This window comes from Toxotes jaculatrix, chromosome 24, assembly GCF_017976425.1.
Source record: "Toxotes jaculatrix isolate fToxJac2 chromosome 24, fToxJac2.pri, whole genome shotgun sequence".
Taxonomy (NCBI): domain Eukaryota; kingdom Metazoa; phylum Chordata; class Actinopteri; family Toxotidae; genus Toxotes; species Toxotes jaculatrix.
This window is the reverse complement of record NC_054417.1, coordinates 2453982-2464826: the sequence shown is the minus strand read 5'-3', so window position 1 is coordinate 2464826 and position 10845 is coordinate 2453982. Positions and strand designations below refer to the sequence as shown.

Sequence of the window (10845 nt, the reverse complement as noted above, 5' to 3'; positions counted from 1 at the left end):
TGTTTGTCTGCTGGTCGAAAAAGGCTTTTAGCGCCTGGTGTTCCCATCAGTATTAATGAAATACTGGAATATAACTAAGTACATTTACTCAGGTGCTGTAAGCACTTCTCTTTACGACCAGCAGAGGGCGCTGCTGCTGCTGTTTCAGTGAGACAAAGCTTTGAATAATGTCCATGTTGTACCATGAGAATTATTATCACCACTCAAAGCTGATTTATGACTTGCAAAGACTTTTTAATATTTAGAGGAAATACATTTTTGTAAATAATTACAAAAAATAATTACAGTAAAATATAATAAAGAGTAAAATAGTTTTATTGTATCAGTAAAGAACAACGTAAGGCACACATACAGTATCTGAGGGTAGACGTCACACCAGTGTCTCCATCTTCCGTCCTGCACGACCTCCACCACGTGATCATACAGCATATACATACAGTTTCCATCTGCAGGACTCAAAGGGTACGGGTCCTTCCACGGGCTGAAACTGAGGCAACACATTAGCAGGCCAAACTCTGCAGCTCACTGTACAACGTCAAGCAAACAGAGCCTTTAGCAAAAAATATATATTCATATATAATTATACACCTTTTCTACACACTGAAGCAAATCAACTATACAAAATGCAGAAAACTATCTCGGTGCGATAACTGGTGAGCTGTTTGTAAGAAAGTCCATGCTTAGTATTTAGCATCAGAGTGGCAGTATTACAGAATCAAAAATAGAAGCAGTACCTTTGTCATAAAACAGTTTTAGGAAAAACTTACAAGTCCATGTAATGCCAAAAATATTAGCTTTGAAAACAAGAAAACTTACGCAAAAGACATTTCAATATACATGTTTATAGGAGGACTGAAACGTGTGTCCCTTTCAAGCAGTGTAAGGTTCACCCAGAAAAAAAAAACAACGATAGGTCAGTTAGTAAAGGAGTGTCATGGCTTCTAGATAGTTTTTGGTTCAAATACAGATCCCAGAGTTCACGTACGTGAGAACTACAGCGACGGCCACGCTACAAAATTACCACAAGCCCCAGGGCCAAAAACAAATACAAATATATATCAAATATATAGCAAGAATGAAATTGGAATATTTTGAGAAAGAAGTTTTAACATTGTGAGCGCAAAAACATAATTAGGAGAAAGAGTTTTTACAAGTTTTCACATTTTACAACTTTCTCAAAACCTCTTGTTCTTTTTTCCTCGTCTTTTATTTTCTCATAAAACCACAGACTTTTTCCCATAATAGTAAATTTACAACTCTATGTTGAAATATTGTGACTTTTTTCTCATAAAATTTTAACTGTTGTAAAAATAAAACTACACCCTTTTCTTATATTGCTTATATCTTGAAATATCACGACTGTTTCTGGTAATATTATTACTTTTTCTCAAAATATTACAACTTCATTCTTGCAAACTCCATTTTTCTTTGCTGCAAATGGCCCAGACCATCATAACAAATGAAACCAAATCACAACAGCAGACTTTTTTTACACAGATTTTTGTTCTTGCTATGGGAGTGAGTTCAAATTAACAGTCCCAGAGATTCTCTGATCTCTCACTTTGCAAACAAAACTCCTGGCAAAAGATAAATGTAGTTTGAATGGGAAAAAAAATCTGATAAGTTCATCTTTTCTGTGACATCCATTATGTGGGAGCACATTTTTGAAAATCTCAAACACTGCTCAGTAATTTCAGGGTCCTCCTGTTTCAAATATCTCAGCAGCTTCCAGGCTGCTGTGTCTAGTACAGGTAGCTGTCAGGGAAAGCCAGTCCCTGGGTGCCCTGCTCTCCTCCGTCAGCCAGGTACGGACCCTCTTCCTCGTAGCTGGGCAGAGGGAGGCCGTCCTCCTCGCTGGGGGGCGGCATGGCGTCTGGGTCGGCCTTCAGGCTCGGCCTCTGATTGTCCGGGAAAGCCATGGAGAAGAGCGCCTCAGAGCTGCAAACAAACTTGTAGACGTACCGTTCCCCAGCCACCTGGCAGGAGGAACCAATCACAGGAGAGAGAAATTAGATTGAATAGTTCTAAAGAGAAACCCCTCAAAGATGAAAGACAAAATCCAACTGATACTTCATAAGAAATGTGTAACCACATGTGAGAGTAACGGAGGAGAGAAGTGAAACATGACCTGCCTTTACCTTCTGCATGATGCCCTTCTCGTAGTAGTACCTCAGCGAGCGGCTCAGCTTGTCGTAGTTCATGGCCGGTCGATTCTTCTGAATCCCCCAGAGCCGGGCCACCTGGACACAACAGGAAGTGAAATGTAGGGTCCTTCTCATCCTCGAATTTTTAAAAATTAAATATGATTCTTTTTTATCTCAAGCCTTTCAGAAAGTCCCACATTAGGTTTTGTCTGTGACTGACCTCTTCAGGGTCGATCAATTTAAACTCCATGTTGCGTCCCGTCCACACAATCAGGTGTCCGTTAGCTGGGTTGTCAAGCAGCGTGAGCAGAAACTGCCAGAGCTGCAGGGAGCCGCGCCGCTGGTACGGCAAAGCCTCCTGCTTCACCTTACCTGCTCACAGGGTCAAACAGGACACAATGAGGACACGTCTCACTATGTCAGGTCACAAAAACAGTCCTGCTTAATATACACATCCCTCCTGGCATCATCATCTTGTTTCAGTCTCACCTTCCAGCCTTTCTGGCACAACGCAGGTGTCGTCGTAGTACAGGCGTGGCTCTCTGTCACGACCAAATCCTGTGAGGAAATAAAATGTGACGTTAGAAAAGTGAACACAGAGTTCACAACACAGAGACGCTGTGCAGGCTCAGACAACACAACACAAACTCACCAATACTGTTGTTCTGGTACATGAGGGATGACGACTGGCAGGTGTGAACCTCTGGAAGACACGGGTCAGACAGAGTGAGAATAGATTCAATCATTTGTCACATTAAACATTAACTCAAATGATAAATGTGGGAAAATGCAGAGTTTGTAAACAGCTGCAACAGATAAAGCACAGACCTGAGTCGAAGCCAAAGTCTCTCGGCTCCTGTTTGATTGTGACATGGTTGAAGGTGGTCTGAGGCTGGGCCAGACCTGGACCAGGTGGCCCCCGCTCTGGGTATCGTGGGTCCACCAGCTCTTGTTTGAAACCTCGGGGGCCGAGGGGCACCAGGGGCTCTGAGAGGTGGCGCTGGTACAGTGGGCGCCCATCACGGCTCGAGGGGGGGAACTGTGTGTTTGCTGCTTTCTCTGGGGGGAGGAAGGACAAGCTGGGCTCTGACAGCTGCCGCTGGAACCTGAAACATGGAAGACCAGCAGCAGAGGTTTGAGGGTTTGAACTGAACTTGTTTCTAGCTGACATCATATAAAGTAATAATCAGATCTCACCTTTGTTCCCTGCTGAAAGGTGCAGCGGGGCAGCTGATGGGGGGACGTGGCAGAGCAAACTGAGGGTTTTGGTTGGAAGGTGGGAGGCTGTGGTGGTGGGAGGGGCTCAGGGCAGGAACGTGGCTCGGGGGGCAGCTACCGGTCAGCTGGGGGGTCGATGGCTGTAGCTGCCTCTGTAAGGGTGGAGGTCCGGTTGGATGGTTGGAGCCACAGTGTACTGCAGCTGTGGAGGCTGGAGGCAGAGCTGGCTTAGTGTCACAGGCACTAAAGAGAGAGAAGACGACCGGACACTCAGTGCTGCACCCAAAATGTTACTCTGACACGCTGATATCAGTGTCATCCCATCATGCACTGCTCTAAAACATTCACGCGGTACCTGTAACTGTAAAGGCACATGTCAGCTTGAGGCGTTCTGCAGGGAGACAGGTGTTTGGACGGACTGGGCTCTCGTTTCACCTTGCTGACGGGCGGTCCATGAAACATCACTGCAAACACACACACACACGAATAAGAGTCTCTGCAGCCTTTGGTTTCTAGTGTTTGAGCAGCAGAAAGACAGAAAGCCCTCTGTCTGATCTCAGCCTTCCTGGAATCTGCAGTGACGACACCACGCCGCCAACGTTTCCATCCACAACACAGTGGCTGTCAGATTTACTGTGTGAGCGGGAGTCGCTGTGTCCAGGCAGCAGTAAGCACACGCAGTACGTGTTTGGCAGCACTAAACTTCCTCAGCTCCTGCCTTATCTGTGACATCATGGTTTTTAAAGTACAGGTAGAGCTGCTCTAAGTCATTTTACAACTCATTTCCTGTGTGCCACATGACTACTATCATTCAACTGGCACAGACCCACTCATATACTATATTACCAGTCAACGTGAACACTGTAAACACCATCCTATTTACACCAGTGACCCTGAGGACAGCGTGGACTACACTCATGCACACTCAGACAGTTCAGCTGGGTTCATCTGTTGGCCTCTAGATGACTGGCTGTAATCGCAGACTGCAGGAGAACAATGTACAAACCAAACTTCAAAAATGTGACGGCGAGCACATTTACTCAAACACTGGCAAACTTTATACTCCTGCACTATAGTTTAAGGCACAGAGGAGTAAGATCTGTTTGTTGGATCAGTTTATTGTTGGTAGCTTTTTGGTGAGTTAATAAGTCTGAGCACTGTTAGCGAGTTATTCCACAAAACGTTCGCTCCCTGTTGTTATAAATATTAGAGGCGAAGCAGCTACTCACAGTTGTTGGACTGGAAATCCGGGACAAACTGCTCGTCATCAGGAACCTGAGCTGTCAGGGGAGAAAGACGGGAGATTAAAGGACTCTCCTCGGTACATTCCCAGAGTTCAGTTCTGTGACTTTCTGACTACATGAATTATCCCATGATGCTCGTTGGTCTCACCTTCTGCAATCCAGATTTCTTGGAGCTGGCTCAGATCTTGAAAAAGTTCTGTGAGACAGTTGTGAAATTAAATTAAAATGGATGTGAAATGATTTAACTCGTATGTAAGTATTACTTTTGTGAGTAAAAATACTCTGGACCTGGATTTTTCTCTACATTCACAAGCTGTTCACTGCTTTACTTCACTCTAACATAGTAAACAAACTTTGATGCATGAGACATGAGGCTGTAATGAGCCTACCCTCTGTGTCCTGAGCCAGCTCTGTGTCCACGAACTTCCGTTTCCTGACGCTGAGACATATCTCTGCGTCTTCTGTGTGACGTTTCTACAAGTTAAATGACAAAACTGTTCAGTGAAAACATAAAACATAACTGTAATCAATCCTCAGGTGAACGATAAATGTGTGAGATTTAATTTAATGCTTCAAACTCACACTCTCAGGAACCACAAAAGGGACCTGTTGGTCATAAAAGCCGTCCATGTTGCAGGAGTCTTCACTCTGGAACAAAGAGGGATCAGAGGACAGATTAGGGAAAACAGTGATCACGGAGATTTACTCTGAAGCTGAAGTATTTTCCACCAATACAACCCACACAACCACCCGCTCTGTGATGTCTCTGTGGGTTTGTGTTTTCCTAACCTCCATAACCCCCACAGGGTTACAGTGGCAGTAAAAGCACTGTCGTCAATGACAGCGTTCGGCTAACTCCAGTAAATTCAGTCTGAGGTGAATCCGAGCTTCAGGACGAACCAGTCTTCAAAGACGTTTGAAACGGCAACGCTAGTTTTGAGGAGATAAACAGGAAGCAGCTGTACAGTCCAATAAAAGGTGATGTGTTTTCCGCCTGTCTGGCTCCACTGTGGTGACATTAATGTGCGTGTTAGAAATTCTGGTAGGTTCACGGACATGAAAGATACGAGAGTGGTACCAATCTTATCATCTAAATCTCAGCAAGAAAGCAAACAAGTGTTTTTTCCCAAAATGACAAAGTTGGAAACAATTACTGGACCGAGTCTGGGAACTTTATTTTGTCTGAGCAGTCTGCTGATCATACCAGGACTCCCTTTGATCTGGATCTAGATGAGGGGGATAGTCTTGCACTTGGTGTGAACCACACAAGAGCTTTCAACCTCTTCCAGAGCTCCAAATTTTTGTCTTTGTCTCTGTCCCTTTTGGAAGGATTTAAACCCATTTATTTTAAATGATGTATGCATGTTCCAAATCATAGTACAGTTAGATTATTCAGCGTGGTTTTCCCACTTTTCAGGCCACTGCTCTGAGCTCTTCACTTGAAATAAGCAGCTAATTTTTTAAAGTTTATCCAATTGAATCCAGTGCAGCATGAGCGAACTATCTCATAGGAAGGAAGTCTCATACATTCACCTAGTAATTATAAGATAGTCGTTTCATAATTACAGCACACAGAACTTATAATTAGGAGAAAATGTCTCTTTTCCCCTTTGGTAAATACAGTGAGCTTCCGTGGGTAAACAACACCTTCTGCTTTTGTTTGAGGAAATCGTTTTAATAACAAGCGAAACGTTGTGACTTAAGTTTAGTTCATTTGCAAACAGAAAAGCCAAACACACGACTCCGCTTCGTGGTGTTTTCAAGCCGGCGTGTTATTACTATGAGCAACCCATTAAAGTGAAAGATTTGTGAATGGAGTTTGGCGTGAGGCGCAGGAGAGGACAGCACGTATCGTGGGACCTCCTTGTTTTTCTCAATGAAGTGAAACATGATCCTCGCAGGAAAGGAGAGAGGGAGGAAGGAAGGGGGGGCAGCTCGCCATTGAGAAATTTACCACAGACCACAGAGAAAGACTGCCGATGCTAACGGGCCGCTGCTGCAAAACGTAAACACCGCTCTGCAAAGCTGACAGATGCGGGGAAATGGACGCAGCGCCGCCTTTGATTCTCAGAAAATGGCGTTCGCCTCTCAGCCCGCATCTGCTCCCCTGGGTGCCTGAGTGCCAGGGACCGATCGCGACGGTGCCGTTAGCATTGATGCGATCGAACAAAGGCAAACAAGCCCCCGTCCTCCCTGTTGTCGGGGTTATAGATTAATAAAGCGGGACTCACTTGATCAGTGAAGTTTCGTGGCGGGTTGAAACAGACTCGACGCAGGCGTCCTCCCCTACATCCCCTGCAGCTCCGCGAATAAAAACTCGCCAGTGGATTTTTCTCAATGAAGAGCTCTGATCGCTGGATCTCGGCCGAGCCCCGCGCCGCCCCGCCTCCCATTGGCCAGAACACGGCGTCGGTCAAAGGGCGAGCCAATCGTCTCCAAGACGACTCTGACGTCCGTCCCTTGTTGTTTTTTATGAATGGCTGCGTTTCATTCATGGATCCACAGCTCTCTTAAAGGGCCAGAGCGACCATTCTGTTAAATAAGAAAGTAAGGAGATGAATAAATAAATAAACAGCTGATTTTAATTAGACTTAGACAACAATAAACAATAATATTGTGCTATAATTAAAACAACTGCTAGCATAAGTACCACTACTACTAACTACTAACATCAGATGTCATGTCATTACAAAGTCTCTCCTTGGATTTATTTAACAAGGGTAATAAATATATAACATATATGTACTTAAGTGCAGAGACACTGTATGACCTCTCTCCGTACACACACACACACACACACACACACACACACACACACACACACACACACACACACACACACACACACACACACACACACACACACTTTGCAGTTTTGTAACTGTTCCATGTTTGACAGATTTAATCCAGCATCACACATGACTGCTTCAGAGTCCATTCATCTCAGTGGGTGGCAGAACAGTTTTTAATTCTTTCCACTTCATTACCAGTCACCGCAGAGAGATCACCAAGTGTGTCACCTGATTTTGTGTAACTCTGGTATGCAGGTCTGAAATTCAGCCCAAGCCCTGATACAGTGCAGTGTTTCTTACTGAACTTTGTGATCTTTGAGTATCATCATAATCAAGGAAAGGGAACTGATGCAAAATCCAGTCCAGTATTTAAACACCCTCAGCCTGTAATGCAGTTATTGTGTTTTTTGCAGTCTTGAGAAAGTTCAGGAGGCTGCAACACACATTTCATCATCATTTCTGTCTCACTCATGCTCTTCTTTGTCTCTGTGCCCAAAATCAGGCACATTTTTGCAGAATGTTTGGCCCATTTAAAGGACATTTTTTCTGCAGGGAGCACAGGAAACCCTACTGCTAGTCCCGTCTTATGACTTCAGACTGAATGACCTGCTCAGGTGGATGTTGTTTTTTTTTTTTTTTTTTTGTGGCATGGTGCACTGATTGTTTGTGCTCTACTTAGAAACTGCTTGATCAGCGTTGGGGGATGCCAGAACGGATCTGTGCGTGATAAAAGTTCCAGTTCAAACATCAGCTGAGCTCAGCAGCTCTGTTACTGATTTGCAACGTCTCCTGTTTACTCTGCCATCGTGCGTCTACTACTGTGTACATATCACATCACGGATTTTTATTCTTCCGTTCTGGCAGATCAACCTGGATGATATAATCAAACACATCCTGCAACAGGAAATTAGACGTCGAAGTCTTACAGTTTCTTATCAAAGGTGTCTGCAGGCGGATGTTTATGATGTTTTCTTCTGCTCTCTGCTGAGGTTCTATTAGCTCTTAAATACTAAATATGACGCATGATCTTTTTTTGTGGTTAACACATGATGTGAACATGTGGTAAGAGACAGGAAGAACCAAACAGGAAAAAAATATGATTTTATGAGAAATGATTATCTCTTATAAATTGAACTTGCTAAGTTACTGTAAGATTACAAGACTCTATATAATCATGTAACAGACACCAAGACATAACACTGTCAATGTAAAGTCATGATTATATGAATCATGATGTTGATATAAACAGATAATGGTGAGAATCATTTGCTTCTTTCTCAATGTTTTATCTATTTATGTGTTTTCCTGATGAGCTTCCTCATTGTACATTAGAGGATGGAAGTTCATGTCCTGTGCAACAACGCTCTTACACCACTAGGTGGCCTTTTTTCTTTTTTTTTTTGGCCAGATGACTCCTGCACTCAGGGAAATATCACTTTCACTAAAAAAACGCTCAGATGTTTCATGAACGTCAGCTCTACAGGGACTGCAGAGTCATGAACATTCACCTCACCGAGGGTAATGGGTAAAGGGTAATGAAAGACACTTTCTGATAAGCCATCAAGTCTGCAGTACTGAGTAAGTCATTTATAAGGGTCATAGCTGTGGGTAGTGTATGCTGCTGAGCTGCTCGTCTGTGTTTTTTAATGCCGTCTCTGGCACCGGCTGGTATCTAAGAACAATGGCCTCTGGCATACCATGGGTCCTTGTCGGTGAATCCTCCAGAATCATCAGTGGGCTTTTGCAGCCTTTTTGTTCCTGAGCTTTACCATCAGACACCAGATGTTAGCGTCCACTGCTCAGCTGATAACCACATGTTCAAATATCGACTGTAGGGTGTCTCATTTTTATGTTCATGTGTTCTAATTTCAGCATGATTTGTTTTGCAATCTCACAAAATAAAATCACACCTGTTCTGCTGCAGTTTGCATGCTTTTATTTGCAGGTGAGTTTCTGGAGGATGAGTGGAAGAAGATGTTTTGGTGTAAGGTGTGGTCTCAGGTGTGCCTAAAAGTCCATAACACGTCTAATGGAGCCTACAGATGGATGAAGGGCCCCCCATTCTGCATGTCGTCTGTATTCACCTTTTTCCACCAGGTACTGGCGTCCCCTGTAGTTTGGATGCTCATAAAAGACCCAGACGCCGTCCTGGACGTGAGCCGAGTGGACGTCACGGTAGCGCCAGCGGTCCATCAGGTTGGGCAGGTCTTCGCTTAACTCTATCATCTGGCCGCTGAAGTCTGGGCGTTCATAGATGCGGATCCTGTGCCTGCTGGAAGGCTTGGACATCAAACCAGATACGTGTTAACTACTGAGTGTTAGAAATGCTGCCAGGCAGATTTTTTCTTGCCTATAGACTGAGCCAGGCTTACTGTATGTTCATCTTACTTGAACCACACTTACACGTCAAGCTATGTTCCGGGACTTACATATCTGATAAGGCGACAGGAGCGGATGGTGTCATTGAAGCCGTTCCAGCTCTGGTAGTTTGGGTACTCCCCTCTCATGAGGACATACTGGTAGCCCATGTACTGGGGTCTCTCATAGACGACCCAGGCTCCACCTTCCACCCGTATGGAGTTACAGCGGCTGAAGTGGGAGCTGAGCTCAGGACAGTCACTACTGCATTCGTAGTAACGACCCTGGAAGTTCTTGTCCTCGTAGAAGAAGATCTGCAAGAAGGAGACTGCGTTAGAAGCTACTGATTACTGTTTCTATGACGACCATTACAACCTCTACATCCACTAGTTACAGCAACACTACCACAGAGAAGTACAACCAAAGCTGTTTCCTGTGAGATCAGGGCAACAAACACCAAAGCAAAATTTAAAAACATGCAAACAGTTAATTCCACCAAAATCAACGCTGTCAAAGAGCAACGCACCTTCCCCGCACGCTCCATGATCACCTTATGTTTATCTTCACCCAATCAAATTAAAGCCACTCATTCACCCCGGATCTCTGATGGTCGACTTTTATATAAAGGCTGATGAAATGCATTGCCAGGGGAACGATTGTCATTCAAATGAGCTCTCCATTAACTTTGGCACATTAGCTGATGCTGCAATTGTTTCAGGATGTGGCCTTTATATGTGTTGATGCAGAAATTTTGACTGAATGCTGTTTAACTCTAGAAAAAGATTTGGCCAAGATTTATAGCACTGAACTGTGTTGTTATCGGTTGTGCTGCTGCTGTACATGCACTCCCTCATTCATGTTATTTCCCTGATCACTTCTGCAGTTACCTCAGAAACGAGTGGAAAGTTTTTTGTATTTAATACATTATGTTTATATTGATTATATGACATTCTAATGTTACAGTATACGTTGCAGTATATGATCTTTTATTTATCTAGTTTAACCTCTGCAGTAGCATTTCTGTGATCATGCCCACATTTGAGTCACAAAATAAATAACTGACGTCGTTTAAAGAACGCAACATGCAAG

The 10845-nt window shown here is 44.0% G+C and overlaps 2 protein-coding genes across 3 annotated transcripts; both read right to left on the bottom strand.

The window, feature by feature from the left end:
* Positions 1 to 251: 251 nt before the first annotated feature.
* On the bottom strand, positions 252 to 6967 carry LOC121177899 (ETS translocation variant 5-like). 2 transcript variants are annotated; one of them, XM_041032329.1, is made up of 13 exons: positions 6838 to 6967; positions 5189 to 5254; positions 4996 to 5080; positions 4755 to 4802; positions 4592 to 4642; positions 3718 to 3826; positions 3342 to 3605; positions 2973 to 3250; positions 2797 to 2847; positions 2634 to 2702; positions 2365 to 2516; positions 2133 to 2240; positions 252 to 1976 (listed from the first exon to the last, which is right to left on the bottom strand). In XM_041032329.1, exons 2-13 carry the CDS (start codon positions 5234 to 5236, stop codon positions 1743 to 1745), a joined length of 1497 nt encoding a protein of 498 aa, XP_040888263.1. In that variant the 5' UTR covers positions 5237 to 5254; positions 6838 to 6967; the 3' UTR covers positions 252 to 1742. The 2 variants fall into 2 exon arrangements, with proteins under 2 accessions (XP_040888263.1, XP_040888262.1); XM_041032328.1 differs by having other exon boundaries at positions 2139 to 2240; positions 6838 to 6959.
* A 2438-nt stretch (positions 6968 to 9405) lies between these two features.
* Positions 9406 to 10300, bottom strand: LOC121177946 (gamma-crystallin M2-like). Its single transcript, XM_041032393.1, has 3 exons — positions 10283 to 10300; positions 9828 to 10070; positions 9406 to 9678 (listed from the first exon to the last, which is right to left on the bottom strand). Exons 1-3 carry the CDS (start codon positions 10298 to 10300, stop codon positions 9406 to 9408), a joined length of 534 nt encoding a protein of 177 aa, XP_040888327.1.
* Between the last annotated feature and the right edge of the window lie 545 nt (positions 10301 to 10845).

Excerpts from the sequence above, each read along its gene's own strand:
- LOC121177899 (XM_041032329.1), bottom strand. The coding sequence starts at position 5,236 with ATGGACGGCTTTTATGACCAACAGGTCCCTTTTGTGGTTCCTGAGAGT. Across the intron at positions 3,827-4,591 it reads GGATTTCCAGTCCAACAACT|TGATGTTTCATGGACCGCCC; the intron begins GTGAGTAGCTGC and ends GTGTGTTTGCAG. Across the intron at positions 3,606-3,717 it reads ATGTGCCTTTACAGTTACAG|TGCCTGTGACACTAAGCCAG; the intron begins GTACCGCGTGAA and ends CTCTCTCTTTAG.
- LOC121177946 (XM_041032393.1), bottom strand. Across the intron at positions 9,679-9,827 it reads CCTGTCGCCTTATCAGATAT|CCTTCCAGCAGGCACAGGAT; the intron begins GTAAGTCCCGGA and ends TTGATGTCCAAG.